The sequence below is a fragment of the Odontomachus brunneus genome, unplaced genomic scaffold (genome assembly GCF_010583005.1).
Source record: "Odontomachus brunneus isolate Ranch 3 - 2012 unplaced genomic scaffold, Obru_v1 Obru_scaffold_005, whole genome shotgun sequence".
Lineage (NCBI taxonomy): Eukaryota > Metazoa > Arthropoda > Insecta > Hymenoptera > Formicidae > Odontomachus > Odontomachus brunneus.
In genome coordinates this window covers 985,866-1,007,160 of record NW_022639455.1, presented here as the reverse complement: position 1 = coordinate 1,007,160, position 21,295 = coordinate 985,866, and the positions used below count along the sequence as shown (strand labels likewise).

Genomic DNA, 21,295 nt, shown 5'->3' with positions numbered 1-21,295 from the left:
TTTAATCTTTAAACCGTAAGAAATTGACCAACCACAGTCGATTATTTTAAAAATAATCAACTGTAGTTGGTCAATTTCTTAGAGTGCAAACTCATGCAGCGGAATAGAGAAGCGCGGAACGAGAGCGGAAGCAATCACGAGCGAAAACTGTAGAACGCTTGTGATTGGTTCCGCTCTCGTTCCGTGCTCCGCTATTCCGCTGCATGGGTTTGCACCCTTATACAGGATTCACACAGCGTCCGATGTCCGACGTACAACGTCCGATATCCAATAGGAGAACAGTTTTCTAATGGAGAGTTGAATTCTATTAGAAAGCTGTTCTCCTATTGGATATCGGACGTCGTACGTCGGATATCGGACGCGAGGTGAATCCTGCATTACGGCTTAAAAATTAAAGCAAGGTTGTGGCAAGGGGTAAAGGTGCGGGTCCAATGGTTCGTAAACATATTCGTATCCGTAATCATAAACAAAATCGAGTCATGATTGGTCGTGATATATATCACCTTAAGGCTGATATTTCACGTGTCGTACGACAAGCTTTTTGGGTACGTTCATTGGTTGACGAATAGAGAACCTAGAAATACTCTATTCGCCAACCAATAAACGTATCCAAAAAGCTTGTCATACGACACGTGAAATAGTACCCTAACTCTTAAGACCGGTTTATGATGGCCGTAATTCGTTAATTTATGCCGGAACCGTAAAAATTGACCAATCATAGTCGAATTATAGAAGAATAATCGACTGTGATTGGTCAATTTTTTATGGTTCCGGCATAAGTTAACGGATTAAAGCCATCATAAACCAGCATTTAGACCTGTTCTACAATACGTCATATGTCGCTGCCGAATGTCTGAACGGAGTCGATAGGTCAATCAGAAGATTTATTTTTCCAGACGAGTTCTTCTGATCAGACCATTGATTGCGTTCCGACATACGACGTATTGTAGAACAGGCCTTAAAGCTGGTTTATGATATCTGTAATCCGTTAACTTATGCCGGAACCGTAAAAAATTGACCAATCACAATCGATTATTCTTCTATAATTCGACTTTGATTGGTCAGTTTTTACGGTTCCGGTATAAGTTAACGGATTACGGCCATTATAAACCAGCCTTTAGTCTCGATCTACAATAGGTGTAATAAGCTTTAAGCAATAAGAAATTAACCAATCACGATTGATTATTCTTTTATAATTCGACTATGATTGGTCAATTTCTTAAAGCTTAAAGCTTACTACATTTATTGTAGATCGGGACTAAGTTGATCTTATGGCTCCTGCACACAGGACGCGGTAATGCTTGCCGCGCGGCGGAAGTCCGCGCGATAGCCAATTAATATATTGTTTTTCCGTAAGAGCTAGAAGGTTATTACGGAAAGCAGCATATTGATTGGCTGTCGCGTGAACTTCCGCCGCGCGGCAAGCATTACCGCATCCTGTGTGCAGGAGCCATTATACTATGCATATGCAACTATATCATTTCATGTGCGATGGATTTAAGAGCTATCACATAATGACGTATATACATAGACCAAGCAATGGCTGCGTTCAGCAGAGAAAGCTGCTTTGCAACTGTGTAAAATTCGTGAATCTGATTGGTATATGCTCTTGGATTTAACCAAAATTAAGAGCATACTGCAGTCAGATTCATGAATTTTACAGCTGCGCTTCAAAATTTACTACCGGTACTGAAAATCTATAATTTATGTGACATAAACTATAGATTTCCAATATTGGCAATAAATTTTAAAACGCAGCTGTAGCCGCATATGCATAGCAAATCATATAGACCAATGAACATCGAGTATTAAGTCGCCATATTGATACTCGATGCTTAATATTCAATTGGTTCTCACAATCCATACATATCTCATTGGTCCATACAATCTTATGCTATACATATGCAGTTATGTTATTTTATATGTAATAGCCCTAAAAATTAGGACATTGATGATTCTTGATTAGTCCATATCCTGTCCGTCATTAGTATTCATCTAATGTAAGTGAGAGTAAGAGAGAAACCTAGTAAAAATAAGAGAGAGAGTCAATTCTGTATCTCGAAACGAAGTGAAAATTACAAAAGTGAGCACATTCACTAGGCACTGACCAATGAAATTACGAGTATATTTGCTCACTTTTGTAATTTTCACTTCGTTTCGAGATACAGAATCGACTCCTAGAAGTTAAGACTGAAATGACAAGCACGTTGCAATTTTCCTCTCACTCATTGGTTAAGATTCATTTGATACTACAAATACTTTGAAGCGCATTAAGAACGATTGTGATTGGTTTATACCACTCTTAGAAGCAATTATAGCGTCAAATGAATCTTATCTACATTAGGCAACATCTACATTTACAAATAATGAACGATATCTTAGGTCAGTATTCATAGTCCGATCTTATATTTAAGTTCATCTTAAGTTTTAAGATGTCATGAACCAATCACAGAGCTGTATTCGCATCTTAAGACATTACTTAAGACGGTCTTAAAATAAGATTCGACTATGAATACCGGCCTTAATAGCTTTTGCCTACAAGACGCGGCAATGTTTGTCGCGGGACACGGTAGTTAATTAACGTGCCGCTTTTCCATAAGAGTTAGAAGTTTATTGGCTATCGCGGCTGCGTTCCGAAATGCACTGCCAGTACTGAAAATCTATAGTTCATGTTACGCATATTATAAAATTTCAGTACTGGCAGTGAATTTCGGAACGCAGCCCGCGTTGGTTCTTGTTGCGCAACAGCGATTCCGCGTCCTGTGGGCAGGAGCTGTAACTTTTATTAGAGGAACTCTACTAACGCTATCTGTGTTGAGTCTCGGATGTGACCAAACTAAATAGATCAGCTACTAAAATCAGACTAAGATCAGATATTAGATCAGAAAATTAGATCAGATATTAAATAATATCAGCTACTTATAATTTGATCACATCCGGGATCAGTTGTAGATGCTATTGCAAAGCAGGATCCAATTTTTACAAAAGCAAGTTGGACCGTTGGACTACATAGATTGAAGAATAAATCTTTGCCTTCAGTAGAAAAGCAGTCAGATAAGGATCAATTTTTTAGCGGTAAGTAAAGTAGTATAAACTATAAATAAGATTTTATATTAGAAATGGAAAGGTTGACGTATTAATATATGAAAACGTGATAATTCCATAACACGGGAAATATATTTTAATGTTTTTCCCTACAATATGTTCATTTTTTAATTGTTTTTTGCTGTATTTGAAGCAAGATACGTATACCCAAGTAGAATAAATAGTCAAGATAATGTCGATTTCACGTTATCTTCACCAAAAAATAACATAAATTTGATCAATATTTGGTCAAAATGATGTCAGATTGATATTATCTTGACTGTTTGTTCTATCTAGGTTATTCGTAATATTTATTCGTAATAATTATTTTCGGTCATATTTAAATATGACACAATACGATCACCTTACTTACTTACTGTAAAAACGTAATTTAATGTCTGATTTCATCATGGTGAAATAAATCTTAACTTGACTTGAATTATCTTTGTCTGAAAATTTCATTTGAACATCTTTGTTTGAAAACTGTTTAAACTCAGATTAAAATTTAATCGATATTAATAAAGCCGAACATTATTTTAGTACATTGGAAATTGTACAATTTTTAATACATGCACCCATACAATACACGTTTCTCAAAGGCATCCAAAAGACGTTAAAGAAAAGTAAGACTTCTGAGGATATCTTTGAGCATGCGTGTAGTGTAGGTGCAGCGTCCACATGTTATATCTTACGATTTCCAATACACCAAGGACCTAGATTGCTCTTTCATAAGTGAGGCGATCGTACTTGTGTCGTATCTAAGTATGATCGAGAATAATTATATCAGACATACGTGTATCTTGTCTTAAGTACAGAAAAGTACAACATAGTGCAGTTAAAAAATGAACACACTTTAGAAAGAGGAACATAACAATATACAATTCTGCTGGGCACGTATTGCGAAATCGCGCAGTTCTAATCGGGATAATTACGTTTTATCTAGAAAAAACAATAGAAATCTGGTTAATAACGGAATAATTCTGATTGGAATCCATTTCGAAGAGTTCCATACACGGTTCAGTTCAGCGCTTTCTCGACGCATGCGTAGGAAGAATGTAACGATGCGTTCACGTTGGATGTGTGTGTGAGAGGTGCCAATACGCATGTGAACCGCGCATTCTGCACTTCTTACACTAGAAACGAAACGAATATATACTCGGACACTGCAGAGAGAAAGAGAGAGAGTAGATTGAGTACAAATGATACAATTATACGTGAAGTCAGTCTTTCTCTCGTCGTATAATGGTGGTGGCTGCTAACTTTGAAAGCAGAGTTGTGTATTCGCTATATTTCCTTGGTATGTAAACTAACGTCGGCGTGCAAAGTCGTGTGTACGTATTCACCGGGTGTCACCAATTTTCGTGTGCCTCTTGCGGCCGGCAGCAGCTACCGGTTGCACGAGGAGGCTGCTGAAAACATCGCTTCAAGCACCGACGTTCCGCTGTTTTCCTAGTAAGTATATAACACGACGATGCGGTTCGCAATTATTGCATTTTCACATGATACACTGTGAAATTGTGCAGCACTTGCAGTAAACACAATACGATCTCGATGATAGCTCAACGTTTCACGTATTGCAACAAGTTTTTCGTTTTCATATTCGACTAAATTCACCTCGTCAAATTGTACTCGCGACTGTATACGTGTTATTCAACAGATCATGTATGTCAATCACTCGCCAGTTCGCACGCCATTCGCATAAAATCATTTTACGAAATTTTGTAAGTTTATGAATCTCTGAATGTACTATGACATGAATATGTTATCACACACATGTGAAAGGCTCTTAGTAATTCTATGACTTTTACTCACACATACACACATTGAATCATTTTAGAGATGCATATCATACTTTCCTTAGGGACACATTAGGTAAACAATATTACTCTTTCAAATACAAGATAGTATAAACGAAATACGAAACGTGAAGGAAATGGACGTAGAAAAATTTAAGAGAAATAAAGCTTAGGGAAAACTATGGCTAAACACAGAGCGACAAATCGATCGCGTACGTATAAATCGTTTCTTAGCTTGTCATATAGCGGCGTATATATATTGCCGAGATAAAAACAATTTATTATTCCAAATTCTTCGAGTCGGCGGTCGAATCGACCGTCATTGACGATTTGATCGTGTTAACCGATTCTTTATGTGACGTGGTGTCACGTGCGCGGTGTTGTTTCTTGGCTCGCGTCGAATATCGATATTTCCACAAGGAGAGTACGGGTTTCCTCACACTCTCATAAAATAATATGCACTTGGACTTGCATCCGCGACTTGGAGGTTAGGCTGCATAGCAACGTTAAATAGAAGGAGGTTACAACGAGAGAGATGACGTTTTGCTCGCGTTATGCTCATTCCCGTTTCGAGAAAGTATATTGTCAGGCATCACACGATACGTGAGTCGAAATTTTGTGAATGTACATTGCTCACCCTGCCACTACACTTTATTAGGAAAGCGCGTCTCGGTTTTGCTAAATATCGAACGGGGCTGTTCGTACAGGACATGTATCTGACACACTAATTAGTTCTTCGCGCGAAAACGGATTCCGCAGGATTGATCAATGAGACCCAAAGTCGCGTTTCGTATTCGGGACACCGTACTAAAAATAGAGATAGGATATAGCGATGGTTAGAAGAAAACGGTAGTAACTCTCGAGATGGAAATGTATTGTGGTCATTAATTATGCAAATATTTCTTATCGTTGGCAGATTTATATCACGGAACATCGATATGTCTTGCTCCTGCCATTTTGTGTTTTTGAATTGATCGACGTACAAGATGGCTCTTTAAACCATCCTCATAGTAATCATTTCGTGAATCTGACCTCATAGGTCAAGTTTCTCAACTTTTTCATTACTATGAATCAACAATGCATTATATTCACTCAAGTGTACTAGCATGCTTTAAATGTCTAATAGAAGCCTTAAAGACGTTTAAAAAGATGTTTAAAGATATCTTACTTTATACATCTTTCAAGATTTAAATATAAATTTTAGACATGTACTGTACGAGAAAATCCAGACTTTTTTAATTTGCTATTATATTTGTAAGTAAAATTTTCTGTACTATTCTCTCATAATTTTTGGACCATAAATTTGGGATACGAAGGATAAAAGAATATGAATTACAAAATGTGTATTTTTAGAGTTCTTGCACAATGCTGTGCTACAGGTAATAGGAATAGGCATTAACCAATAGGAAAAGGGAACAGAAATAATTGACCAATCTGAATTCTTATTCCCTGTTTCTATTGCCTCTTATCTGACATTCTGTAAGGACCTTTACACATAGAGTTGACAAAAACAAGGAACTGGCGAGAACAGGAATTTGAGTGTTATGAATGACATCGGTGTTGCCATCTAACAGACAGCTGTGGCATGATTGATCTGCATTATCGACATAAGTATCTGAACATTAGGTTATAATGCAGCATTAATTTTGCAATTTTGAATCTATAATTTACGATGCCTAATATATATATATATATATATATATATATATATATATATGTGTGTGTGTGTGTGTGTGTACGTGTTTACGCCCACACAGCAGGAACGTCCCAAATATATCATAAGGATATCTTGAAGATATCGCATATCCCAAATATATCTTTAGGATATCCCTGTGATATATTTTGGACACCTCTGCTATATGGGCGGTGTCATATATTTTTGCGAGAATGCATTTTGCAATGGAAAAACGATCGATGCGTCATGTATATAGTACCGTTCGCGTTTACCCAACACTTATGCGTCTCCGACATCGCGAGAACAATGCGTAATCATAATGCCAATATATTTGTATGCGTATTTTTTCACGAGTATCAAGGCGGGGAAGCATCTTCCGGATTATATCGATGTATTGTTTAGCCGACCAATCAACATATGACGCGCCCGCGCATGCCCTGCTCCCTCCCCCCTCGCTTCTATTGGGCTATGTAACATATTTGAGAATTTTATTCATAATTGAGAAACCCTGAACTTGTCGGTATATTTGCATTAGTAACAATGCATTCGCGCGATTGCTCGTTAAAATGCATTTTTAGCTCGTAAACGGACTCGATCGTAAACAATAATGACGTAGTCGATTCGACACTCGGCAACACACTTGAATCGCGTTTAAGGTTCGCGCTGAAAAGCGCGAGCGTGCCTTCCAGCGTGTATCGATCGCGTTCACGTCGTCGCGTTTACGAGCGTTCACGAACAGATTCGAAAGTAACAAACTGTCGTAACTCTGTAGCTGCCGAGTTGTCCGAAATGTAGAAAATCACGTCGAATCGCTGTTACTGTAAACATTTCGCTCAGAGTTGTAACAAACCCGCGACGTCCTTGACTATTCTACTTCTAATATTTTAATACATATTACCTATTACTGTATTCTTTATTAACAATATCCATTGATAAATTGAATTATCAGAGAGTACCACTCGAGATAACTGCAGTGCTCAGTTAACGTGTGACTCGACGCACAATAGAAATATCCAGTATAACGCAAACATATTATTATTATATTATTTCACTCGACGTTCTTTTAATACTTTGATACAACAAAGAATGCGGCCAATGTAGAAACAGCAACAGTTCAGTAATCTACAGTGACTAACTTGGCAACGGTTGTGCTTGGCGAGATGCACCTGTTTTCTACCTTTTTTTTATTTAATGATTTTACACCGAACGGTACTGGGAGGTCTGTAGCGCTGCAACACGTTTGCTCAAACGTCGCCATGTTTTTTTAGCGAACTGAAAATGCTCGGTGTATCGAGCGTAATGTGTTCAAATGTGTTGACTGCTGATCACTATTCAGCAAATGTGATACCAACATAAGAACGCCTCGCGAGGTGTCCGAACCGTTCGAAGTGCATGTCCAATCGCACACTACCATTTCGTTTTGCCGTACGCAATCAATGTTTTCCCGATTATGTTTTGCGCCCTCTTTATAGACCGCGTCCCTGACAGCTACCCAGTTCGTCAGTATCTTACTACGGCTCTGATCTCGTTACAAACTAAAGTTACCAATAAATATAACATCCATACGTAATATCCACTCGTAGTTTTCTCGGGAAAGAGACGAGAGTGAAAAGAGATGTAGTTAGCAGGAGTAGGCCTGTAGTAACAGTGCGGATGAAACTCGCGATTCGTAATTTTCAGTGAATTTTCTCTCATCGGTATTGTAGTTGCCGTAACATGTGCACTATACACCATTATTGCCCACCCATAGTCGTAAACGAGCATAAGATTAATTTTTTTTCAGCTGCACTTTACACATACGCACCTAGCTTTCTTCCCGTAGTAAGATGTCGAGCATATACTTGTTTCGTTTCAAGGGCAGATAGTGTAGGAGAGTGCAGAAAGAGAGCCCTAAAAGGTGCGAAAGAATGGCAAAGGTGAGGGGAGAAGGGAGCGATTCGTGCCGTCCGAACAGTCTGAAATTGCATCGATCGACCGATCTGCTGATTAATCGCAATTCGATGCTCGCGTAGCCGATCGATCGTGTCTCGATCGATCATCAACGGCTGGTGGCACGAAAAGGCGTTGTGTAGTGCCGTTGGCGTTTGCAAAATGTAGTCGTGATGCTTCCTTTTTTCACGGAGACGTTTGCGCGGGAGGTGGATCCATGCTCGGTCCCGGGGACAAGTATCCACGTGTTTCTCTAAGACGGCGAGTTGATCACGACGATACGCGCGACCAGCGACCGCGGGACGATTCGGCGGAACGTGAGCAACGAGAATTTTATTCCTCTTGAAAAATCTCGCGACGACGCGTAACGTAGGTACGAACGGAATTAGGTATGTAGAGGCGTTCGCGCGCTCCCCATTGGCCAGCTGGGCTGCATCCGTCCACTGTGCGACGCGCAGTAGCCAATAGCGTGCGGGTTGCCGCGCCGTCGCCACTGCGTTTCTGGCCTATAGGGTCGTAGCTGTAGCCGTACGCAAAGTCTAGGCTCGAACGCTCAAAAGATACGTGAAGATTTTTGTTAAAGGTGTCCAGGCTCCACGGTGGTTTCATTCGCGTTTGTTGGATGGTAAATTCACGGGCGAGAACGGTGGCTAACGCGGGCGATAAAGATCACGCGGGGGAACAAGCCGCGCGGGCGTTATTCCGGTGAAAAGTGTCGTGTGTGTATACGTACGTTGCTTCCTTCGTCTGTGAGTGGTGCTTGCATACGATGTGCGACAACGATTCGCAAAAGTATTTCAACGACGAGTTACCGATCACGGCGACCGCTGTCTTTCGCGTACAGTTACGCGCCTGATCGCATAGAACGCATGTAACGTGCAATCCAAGTGGGCACAGTGGATTTTCAAAGCGTTGAAAAGTGTTGAACGTGACTGCTGTGTCTCGGCGAAAATAATTTCGGCGCGCCATTCAAATCGCACTTTCTGAGTGTTCTCGACGAGTGCGTTGGCCGTTCCAGTGCGCGAGTTCGCACGACGATTCCGTTGCCACGAGCGGCTTGTATTCTTTGCGAACTGAGAATTTCAATTCCGTGCAAATTATGTAACTAGTAGATACGTGATTTACTAAGAAAACCAAGCAATATGTCTACTAGGTTCGTCATACTATACATTTATACTTCGTTTTCAATTAATGAATCACGTTAGACTATGTCACGAAAATGGAATATCACGTTTCGATTTATTTTATGATAAGATAAAACTCTATCTGAATTAACGTGTTCGTTTAATTATTTGCTATATTTTACACAGAAGAATATACATTTTTTTATAATTTATTGAGTTTTTATATTTGAGAAGGAATTAGTGAATTGAGTTTTAACATTGACTTATGATAATTTATGAATTGTTCATTTGGAGAAGATATCTATTTCAAACTTTTTTACTTTTGGATTTTCTGTTTGAATTATAAATATTTGAGGGAACGTTTTTCCTGTCATAACAAAGGGTCATGATTGTTTTGGGTAACATACTGGCCTATTTGTTAACAGAATGGAAGAAGAAATAGTAGTAGATGATGTAGATGAGAATAGTAGCGCTGAGACGCAGATGGATGACTCAACAACACCTGTAGTGCCTCTGCTATATATTCAGCAAAGTAAATTACGTTCCAGCCAAACGACAAATGCAAATCAAACTCTTGTATCACCTAGTACACAACTTGCTGCCATTATTAATCCGGTAAACAATCAGGTAACTTTTATAAGCCTTCACTTGGGTCATTTGCACAATGCCATGTTTTTAATTTTGTGCAATACAATAGGCTTTTTGTTACTTATGTTGTGTGTACAAGTTTAGAATCTTTCTAAATAGATTGCTACTATCAATATTTTTGATTGCATACATTTGTTGCTTATATCTCTTATATAAGAACTTGAATATTACAAAGAAGAATAAAGAGTATAATTAAAGAATTCATAATAATTTTGAATTGAAAACATGTTTTTTAGTGAATTATATTATGTTATACGTATATATACTACTAAAGTAAAATGTGACAACTAAATACAGTTCATATTCAGTATACATATATATATATATATATATATTCTATATATATATATATATATATATATATATATATATATATATACATGTGTGTGTGTATGAGTGTATGTATATATATACACACACACACACACACACACATATATATATATATATATATAATGCTTGGATGGAGTCTTATTAGATTCCATGTGTAGGTGGCAGTGAGTGGTGCATCTCTTTATAGTAAATATAGATTTGGTCAACAGACATTACATATAGTGAGACTTGAATAAAAATATGTAGAAATTTGATCAGTTTTTTGTGAAAAGTATGTGTGTAAATTTAAATATTTAGAACTAATTGGACTTTAGTATTTTTTGTAGACTTTTGGTAGACTATTTTATCATACTAGATATATTGACATATACACATATAGATATACATACACACGTGGTTACAAAGTGTGTTCTAGTTAATTTAGTGATATTTGCACAGTTAAAATAAAGATTATATAAAAGTTGGCATATTCATCACCAATTTTGCTCTTTCTGAATGAAAGGTGTCTTAAAGAAAGTTAGGATTTTTTTTTGTTTTATTATATTGGTCTTAAACAGTAAATGTACTTTTATTTCAGATTGTTACTGGGCAAAATAAGGTGTTTATACAAAGTCCAGGTCAAGTTACAACATCTCAAAGTAAACAGCATATTGTAATTCATCGGCCAATGAATAGTGTCAGCTCTACGACAACACCACAAGCTCAGAAACATATATTACTTAGAAAATCAACAACATCTACTGCACAGATTGTGCCTCTGAATACAAATCAAGGAAATCAATCAAATGCACAAACAGGAAAACATACTTTTGCATATTTGGGGACTCTTATTAAACCTAACAAATCTCGGGAATCTGTTGTTATACCTGCAGGTAATGAGAATTTCTGTATTTTATAAATAAGATCAGATGAGTCAATGTTTTTATAATTTTTAATTTATATAATATAAGGTGATAAAACATTAAAAATATGAAAAATTATATATTGATATATGTTACATAATATACTCGTGCAGCACTGAGATAAAAAATATTGTTGAAAAAATAATATAAAAATAATAATTTACTAATTTTATAAAAAAAATATTTATAACTTTATATAGTTTTTATTTGTCTAATATAAATAGTAAATTAAATATTAAATATTAAAATATTAAATATTAAATATTAAATATTAACATATTTTTTGTTCTATTTAAATTGATAAAGTAATTTTGATAAAAAATTAAGATATCAGTGATTTCTTCATGAAAACTTATAATTTTCTAATAACAATACTTTTTGTAATATTGTTTATTTATTTATTTGATATTTTATTCTAACAGGAGCTTTAACAACAACTCAAATTACTAAGCCAAAATTAGTAATTGCTCCAGTAATATCTCAACTATCTCAGACGTCCACGAGTACCACAAGTGGTTCTCAGAGTCAGTCTTCCAAGCATATGGCAAACTTATTATTGCCAGTAACCATTCCTCAGCAAAGTGGAACTGCAAAACCCAGTATGTTTAATTTGAAGATTAATGCTGCCACTGCTTCATTTAATTCGGAAAACAAAGGAACCATAACAGGTACGCTGAAAATAAGCTGTTGAGAAAGTATATATTAAGCTGTTGAGTAGATATTAATTAAAATCATGCTATGCTAAAATAAAATATAATTTTTATAATTTTTTGTATTTTAGTGTTACGTGAATCAAAAACATCAAATTCAACTTCGTTGCCGCCACCATTGCATCCTATAGCGAAAATGAGTTTACTAAGTGCAAATAAGGGCAGCTCTAATTCCATAGATAGTATTAAAATTACTGAAAATCCAGACTCTGCAGTTATTACGCCTATTCCAAAGAAGGAAGACAATAACCTGCCAGAAAAGCGAAAAAAGACTATTAGTAATATATTACGGGGTTCTAGCGAGAAACGAATGAAGAAGCAAAGTCTCCCAAAATCTCCTCAAGATAGTTTGGTTGATGTTAATTATGCATTGAGTAGCCCAGAATCCGAAGATAAAGATAAGAAAGTTCACAACGATGACGACATTACATTGATCAAAGTTATTCCCGGCGAGGAAAAGATCTCGAAACTCAACACAAATATAGATGATGATGTGAAAATAGAAATTATTAAGACACCAACAAGTTGTAGCGGTTGTAGCATCGAACCAGTATCGGACAATAAATGTGAAACAAAAAGTAATAATCATGATGAGACGAAGGAACACTTGAACATTTCGCAACAGAACGACTCGAATTTTGATGCGACCAAAGTTTTAGATTGGAAAGACGGAGTTGGTACTTTACCAGGAAGTAATTTACAGGTGAACATATAGCGGTATCTGTAAAAATATACTTTAACGTATATAAAGAAAAAAAAATGAAAAGCTAGCTATTCATTAGAATTAAATATCACAGTCCTGTAACATTATTTAAAAATTCTTATTTCTTATATGTGTGTATATATATATATATATATATATATATATATATATATATATATATATGTGTGTATATGAATAACTTGTTTGTTTTTTAGTTTCGTATGAATGAGTTTGGCTTCATGGAAGTAGTAGATGAAGATGAAGGCAGTAAACAGAATAAGGATGGTATTGGTGACAAAGAAAACGTGTGCTTAACGCAAAATTCTTCAAAGTCCAGTCCTGCCACAATTAACAATGCTAGCGTGGAGAAGAAACGTAAATTCCAAAAAATATGTGATGGTAATATATAGACGAATGTATTTATGTGTTACTATAATAAAACTTATTTATATTTTTAGCTGATGATAAAAAATCCAGATCGCTGTCTGTGGATACGATGTATCATTGCGAAGGTTGCGGATGCTATGGATTAGCTGCTGAGTTTGAAAGTCCAATATCATGTGGTCCTTCTTGCACAGAACTGATAGAGTCTAAAAAACATCCTGGGAGAAAGGACAAGGATCTAAAGTACGTATTGTGTATAACATTTTTAATTGAATTTTTAATAATATATTTCTACATTGAAATAAAAACGCGACTAATATATAAATATTTTAAAATATAAAAATTCACTAAGCTTTAACCATAAATTTTGCTCTTTGAAATATTATTCTATTAATATGAATAAAATAGTTATATTAAGGTATTACACATTGTAAGATTTTTATAATTGTAAAAACAATAAATGGACATTAACCCTTCCCTATTTAAGATACAAATATAACAATTAAGAAGTTGTAAAAGATAATTTTCATATAAATATTTATATAGGGACTTACGCACAAAGAAAAAACGCAAGAGGTTATTACAAGAGCAGCAATGGGTAAAGGATACAGATGAAAAGTTTGATGAGAAGATGCATGACAAGATTGAGACGGATGAGGAGAATGCAATAGCAGGAATGGACGATGAGAGCCAAGGAGGAGACTCGTCCGAGTCCAAGGTAGAACTTACGTATAGATAAAATGGAAAATTTAATGTTTTATTAATGCGCGCTATATTAAATTAAGTGAAACTAATTAATTTTAATTTACATCTTGTGTTATGTATAGTATCCTTGGCTAAAAGGAAAGCTCGGTTTTTCATGGCCAAAGTACCTTGATTATTGTAAGGCAAAAGCAGCGCCTGTTAAATTATTCAAGGATCCCTTCCCGTATAGCAAAAATCAATTCAGAATAGGAATGAAATTAGAAGGAATAGATCCGGAACGTCCTTCTCGATACTGTGTTCTGACGATTGTCGAAGTTGTGGGTAAGTTATCGAACATAATATATGTATATACATATATCCTGCCCAACGCATGTTTATAATTAGTTTTATTTACTTATTTATTTTATAATGCGTATATTCATTACAAGATCCCGTGTTATTTATTATTAATACTAGGTTATCGTATGCGTCTACATTTCGACGGTTATCCAGAAAACTACGATTTCTGGGTGAATGCTGATAGTATGGACATATTTCCTGCTGGCTGGTCCGAAAAAAACAATCATCGATTGGACCCGCCAAAGGGTTACGTTCCTAGCAACTTTAACTGGAACGCCTATCTAAAAGTTTGTAAGGCGACCGCGGCAGCTAAGAACATATTTCCGAATAAAAGCGCGTTGCAAGCTGTCTTCACTACGGGCTTCCGAGTTGGCATGAAGCTGGAGGCGGTAGATAGAAAACATTCGTCGTTAGTTTGCGTCGCTAGTATAGCTGGTTTAATGGACTCTCGAATATTAGTACATTTCGATTCTTGGGATGAGGTCTATGACTATTGGGCTGACGCAAGCTCGCCTTATATTCATCCTGTAGGATGGTGTCATCACAATGGTCACAGCCTGACACCACCGAATAGTAAGAATCTTAAATTAATTAACTATATATTTTCATCTTTTTATTTCTTCGTGTATGTAATCGTGATATGTCCAATTAGATTACAAGGATCCGAAATCCTTTACTTGGGATGCATATCTAAAGGAGACGCGAACGATAGCGGCACCTGCTAGGGCATTCAAACAGCGTCCACCATGTGGTTTCAGACGTGGCATGAAACTGGAAGCGGTCGATAAACGGGTACCACAGTTAATCAGAGTGGCAACGATCGAAGATGTTAAAGATCACTTGTTTGTATAAATTTATTTTGTTTTCTCTCTCTTTCTCTCACATTCTATTTTTGTTCTATAAAATATATTTTTTACAGGTTGAAGATACGATTCGACGGTTGGCCCGAAAGTCACGCTTATTGGGTCGACGACGACTCAACCGATATTCATCCTGTGGGTTGGTGTGCGAAGACGGGTCATCCACTAGAACCGCCACTAAGTAAGTTACTATTTCACTTTATATATGCACTGCAAAACATTTTATGATGCATCCATGTTATTAATATATTTTACTATTAAGTACCGCCAGATAATTTGAACGATCGTCCGGAATGCGGTACATATGGTTGTCGAGGCATAGGACACGTAAAGGGGCCGAAATTCGCAACGCATAACTCTGCGTCTGGTTGTCCGTATTCACCTCAAAATCTACATAAACAGAGGCAAATGTCCGATAGACTTAATTTCACGAAGCATGACACCTGTGATTTCGAGGATGACATGCTAGATAAATCAAGACTAGAAAAGAGTGACAAAATAAAGATGGAGAAACCCGAAAAGTTGGATAAACTTTTATTTTCGGACGACAGGATATTGATGATAGAAAAAGAGATGAAGCAGGAAGATGGCGACTCATCTGACAAAAATGATAAAAGTGAAAATAGATCAGAAAATTCGGAGAAGTATGTTGACATTAACAACATAAAACTGTAACTATGATTGTAGCATCATTACATATGTATATTTACCAATATGACCTTTTTATTTCGCAGATCTTGCAAATCTAATGGACAAACTGATGAAGATGAAGTTCCAAGGAAGCGAAAGAAAAGGTTTGTTGCTTCGATATTTTCTCTCAAATTCACTAAGATCTATATATAATACAATTACAGTCCGTTGTTAAAATGTGTGTTTTATTTGTAGACGTCATGTTTCGGGAGAGCAATTATATTCAGTTACAAATTCCACATACAGCGATTTGTCGTGGCATCCTGCCCCGTATGCTACAGGAATGCCAGATAAACAACTGCGCACAGAGCTATATCAGTCTGTATATAACCCGGGATACAATCCGCTACCAGAGGCACCGCATGTATGGGCGAAACATAGTAATGCCTTAAATAGAATAGTAGCTAAGCAAAATACGAACCCGCGACGATGGTCCAACGAAGAAGTCGTCAAATTTATACAAAGTGTCCCTAACTGTAAGGATATCGCCCCGGTCTTCAGAAAGCATGTAAGTCCTTTCGCTATTATAATGCTGTAAAAATGATATAACAATATTATTATTATTAATTAATTAATTATCGTTATATTATAGAATATCGATGGAGAAGCATTTTTGATGTTGACGCAAGAGGATTTGGTGACGTTATTGGATCTACGGCTAGGACATGCTATTAAGATGTATAATAGTATAGTTCTGTTACGACAAAGAGCGACATAAATTACGCAATGTGAGAAAGATGCATGAAATTGGTCCACGATAATGCAGTATATAGCTGCCATTATAAAGTCCGCTTGATATATATTTATTTAAGGTACTATTAAGTAAGTGCAACATATTTTTGCCAAATAAATATTTATTTGAAATTCTTTAATTTCGTCGATCGGTGCGACAGTGAAAGGATTATTGCAAAAATTGAATGCTAATCATATACCTATCCATTTAATTTCATATATTTGCTGCAGGATATTTGATAATGTAAACTTTTATAGAAAACTTGGTTTTTTTGTATAATACTTTTAGAGGTAAAGATAGTATTTTACAAACAAACTAAGGCTTTTAAGAGAGAAAAAGTGTTTTAATTTCAAATATCCTGTGGCCTATTGATTCCAGTGATTCTTGACATATGTGAGTTGCAGTAATTATAAGTACTTATGATTACATATTGTAATTTTTTCATATGAGACAAGTGCATTGAATCATGTACAAAATGTAAATACTATTTTAATTATTAAGTATTGTAATAAAACGATTTAAGCAATCTTTTCACCCAATTCTGTCGCATGTTTACGAAATTAGGAATTAGTGATAGCATATCATGTTCATCATTTCGCACATTGCGTGTTGAGTTGTAAAAAGTAAAACAAAAATATCGATGTTCGATATGCATCTTTTGAGGAGATCTGCGGACAATTTTCTGTTCGAGAAGCTCGACTGAAGGTATTACCGACGGTAATCCTGTAGGACCGTGAGGAACTAGAAGAATCAAGCGGTATCCTACATTTAATCAATTTATGATTATTTAGTTTTGTCGTACGTGTCGTCATGAAAAATACGTTTTTAGATTTTAGAAATCTGGACATATTAAAAGTTAATCATAGATGCTTTATAAAGTTAAACTGATGTGCCGATAATTGCGAGATTATTTAATATTTCATAGAACTTTGCTGAGTCTTTTTACAAGTAAATCTCTTTGTGGCATGACAGGAATCATATGCATCACACTGGCATCGATGATTATGTATCAGAATATACATATTTTTTATACGCGGAACTCTGAGAAATATTGACGTCCAATTTATATAGGCGAACTCAATTTCCAAACTTTTTTGTCGATAAGATGTAACTACCGCTTAATTTCCTACATATCTTTAATGGATTTTGTAGTTTAATATTGTTAAATATATTGTATGTATGTATATATGTATTATGTTTTGTATTCTATTGGATATTGTGTATAAATCCTTTTCTCTCTCCTATTATGCCCTTCCATGTGATTAACACATTGGATACTTAGCAAATACAGAATTTTGTTATAATGAAAATGTGCAAATTAATGTTGACAATATTGAAAATATACCAATTCAGAGCGAATAATATTAAAGCACGTGTAATTGGAATAATTTACATGATTCTGAAAAATTAAATTCAATATTTATATATACGTGATTAATACAAAATCCAATATTTCTGCATCTAAAGTGGCTTGAACGAATTAGACGAGAAACATTAAATGTATTATAAACGTACAAAATCATGATTTGGAAATATTCAACAAATTCTTTTTGTACATTTATACATCTAAATACGGTTACTTAGCAAATGTAAATTTAAGCTGTATTTCTCAATAAGCCTTCTAACTAAAACATAATTACATATATATTTTTAGAATATTTTGCGAAGTAGACTACATTTCCACGTTTGAAAATTCTACATACAAATTTGTAGGAAAATTGTCCGCAGAGTATAAATTTGATGAGCAAAATTTGATGGTTGTACATGTCCGACAAGTTTGTATTTTTATTGAAAAATATTTTGCAAGGCGAAATGCTTTTTTAAAGCATTCCGTCGTCGGTCGGTCGCGTGCTGCAATTTGAAAGAGAGCGATTTACGCCAGTGTATGCACCTCTCGATCTGTCCCCTCTCTCGGAGGGCTGCACGCTTGTTGGCGCCCCCCTCTTTCGCTCCGTTCTCCCCCTCCTCGAGCGACCGGCCGGCGACGTGCCTGCTATGGTGATGTTTACAGCGTAGTCACGGCAACGGCTCATGTGATCAGTCGGCTAGCCGTCGTGCGCCGGGTAACAGGAGGTGATTGTGCTGTGTGTGCGAGAATCGAAATTGTGTTTCGCGTCGTGCATCGCCCTGTCGCGATCTGTTACTCTCGAAGCGTTGACAGTTCTCGACAACTCGATTTTGGTGAAACGACGGTTCGTCGTGTGTGACAAACTCGGATTCAGTGTCAAACACTTGGCATAATCGCGTACAAATGTGAACTTGCCGTGAGACTTAAAGTGAGTCGATTATCGGGCTCTCTCATCTATAAACTCGTCGAAACTGAAACCAAGAGCATCATTGTAATACGATAATTATCCTCGGCAGGATAATCACGGAATGAAGCGTGTCGCGCAAATCGAAAGACCGGCGCCAAACGCAGCGCGGCTCGAGTCACCCCTTTTCGAAAGTCCCTCGCTTGATTCGCGCGGGTCTTTATAACACGTGACCAACATCGTGGGGTGCGCGCGCGTATATCGCTTCGTATTGTCGCTTGACACCGTCGAGCTCCGTATTGTCGCTCCGTTTGTCGGCCTGTGTTGATATGGTATTTCGCCGGTGCGAAATGGCGTGTCGTGTTGGTTAACATAGCCGCGATTTCATGAGTAAGTGCGATCGAAGGACGATCAAGAAGTACGTTTAAGAATTCGTTCGTCGTCAGAGAAGGTAGAAAGAGAGAGATAAGGTGGAGAGTACTTGGTGCGACGCGACGTGAAGCTCGCCGCCGGTCAGTACGTCACGTGACCGCGCGGGAAGGACACGAAGTTAGTGTGTTATGGTCGGTGCATTTCCGTTTGTGAGACGAAAGGAGGGCAGCGATGCTGTGTCGGCGTGGCCGCAGGTGAACCCCGGGGACGATAGATGCGCGGAGCTCGTGATCGTGGATCAAGGGTGGCCCAATAAGTTTGCCGCTAGCTGCTCGCGCCTTCACTCGTCGCTCACCACCGCCAACGTCGTCGGCACGGAGTCCGGTGCCACTGCCGCCGGCATGATGTCGCGGAGACGCGGTCTGCAGGCGTTGGTGCTCGTACTCGCCACTTCCTACGCCACGATCTTACTCTACCAGGCTGTCGCGCAGCGCCAGGTAATTAGAGCGATCTTTATCGCATCTTATCCTCGTTGTCGTCGCGATTTTATGGCGCGTTTCCGCTCGACGCGCCTAACCGTCGCGTCATATCGTCGATCTCGAGCGAGATGGTCGTCGGATGTTTGTCTCGGGAATTCTCGCGGGTTTCTCATCATGAGATCGCGCGGCGTCGTATTCGACTACACTCGAGATACCTCGACAATAATAAATAAATATATATATATATATATATATATATATATATATATATATATATATATATGTGTGTGTGTGTGTGTGTGTTCTTTGACGATTTAACGATCTTGGTTGTTTCCCAGTGAGAAATGACTTATCGATCGACGTCGAAAAGACGTCGAATCGATGTCTGTTTGATGATTTCAACGTCTTTTCGACGTCGATCAATAAGTCATTTTTCACTGGGTTTCCAGCAATAAACACAAGTCATCACAACATCATTCTATCTTTGTTACTCACAGAATATAGAACAAAGACAGAATGATGCTTATGTTGACTTGCGTTTCTTGTCAAAAAGCAACATTTGTCGCGGTGTCTTCAGTCCCTCCCCCTCCCTCCATAAAATAGTTCTATGACACACTGTTTCTACTTTTCCAATCTATTAATCTTTAGATATTTTCCTAAATCTCTCTTTTCCGATATCACATAAATGATATTACCCACAAACAAAAAATTTATAGATCCAATCTATTTATAAGTTCAATCTATTTTCAATACGTTCAACACGGCGACTTCTAACAAATTATATGATGAATGTTTGATAAAAATAGAAATTGAATTAGAAGCAAAATGTCGATTTGTTTAACCGTTAACTGCTAGTTATTGGCGACACTACGACACTGTGAGGGAGAATTTAGCGATAAAGCAGAAAGATAGAAGTCAGTCAGAAGTCGCGGTGGTGGCCAGATAGTAATCGGCAGTTTCTGCTTTTTCATTAATTCGAGTTCTGGCTCGGCTTCCGCCTTTCTACCAAGATGTGAGTTCTTCTTGACATTACCGTATCCCGTTAATGTGTAATTAATTGCATCCGAGGAAAATTGGTTCAATAAAAAGATCTCGTTTGTAGAATCAATGAAAATCGATAATTTACGTGTTGGTAGCGAATAATTGGCGTGAACTGACTGTTAATGCTTTATTTTTGCTAATGTATCTTTTTGGTTGCAGTGGATTGACGAGGTGAACGTCGCGGAGGTGAGCAGAAGCGTGATAGTGGAAGCACCTGCGTCGAGGAGGATAATCGGCGAGGAATCGCCGCCGGTGACGCCGCCGGTGGCGACGGCGACCATGGCGCCGTACGCCACGAACCTCGACGACGTGTTTATCAGCGTGAAGACCACCAAGCACTATCATCATTCGCGCTTGCCGGTCATCATCGCCACGTGGTTCCAATTCGCCAAGAATCAGGTAAGTCTCCTTTTGTGCCTCGCCATGCCTCGTAGATCCGTGTAATTTCGATATCTCGGATTGATCGAGACCTCCTCGTCTTCGCCGTTTTTCTGCTGACAGCCTTGGCCGAGCTCTGGTTACTGTTTTACAAATAT

At 37.4% G+C, this 21,295-nt stretch overlaps 2 protein-coding genes across 12 annotated transcripts in view; both read left to right on the top strand.

The window, feature by feature from the left end:
• Positions 1–2,842: 2,842 nt before the first annotated feature.
• Positions 2,843–17,803, top strand: LOC116848017 (lethal(3)malignant brain tumor-like protein 4). Of its 11 annotated transcripts, XM_032823748.1 has the most exons (17): positions 7,932–8,252; positions 8,339–8,452; positions 10,034–10,235; positions 11,167–11,461; positions 11,914–12,159; positions 12,273–12,904; positions 13,120–13,303; positions 13,363–13,531; positions 13,835–14,006; positions 14,116–14,314; positions 14,450–14,905; positions 14,985–15,174; positions 15,252–15,373; positions 15,455–15,836; positions 15,927–15,986; positions 16,078–16,390; positions 16,475–17,803. In XM_032823748.1, the coding sequence occupies exons 3-17, from the start codon at positions 10,035–10,037 to the stop codon at positions 16,598–16,600; spliced, it is 3,747 nt and encodes a 1,248-aa protein (XP_032679639.1). In that variant the 5' UTR covers positions 7,932–8,252; positions 8,339–8,452; position 10,034; the 3' UTR covers positions 16,601–17,803. The 11 variants fall into 11 exon arrangements, with proteins under 11 accessions (XP_032679648.1, XP_032679631.1, XP_032679683.1 ...); XM_032823757.1 differs by lacking the exons at positions 7,932–8,252; positions 8,339–8,452 and adding an exon at positions 2,843–3,075; XM_032823740.1 differs by lacking the exons at positions 7,932–8,252; positions 8,339–8,452 and adding an exon at positions 4,285–4,536.
• A 169-nt stretch (positions 17,804–17,972) lies between these two features.
• Positions 17,973–21,295, top strand: part of LOC116848058 (fringe glycosyltransferase) — a 136,085-nt gene continuing 132,762 nt past the window's right edge. The window contains exons 1-2 of the mRNA XM_032823805.1: positions 17,973–19,736; positions 20,919–21,158. Of these exons, the coding sequence (XP_032679696.1) occupies positions 19,428–19,736; positions 20,919–21,158 (549 nt within the window). The 5' untranslated portion in view covers positions 17,973–19,427. The remainder of the gene's footprint in view (positions 19,737–20,918; positions 21,159–21,295) is intronic.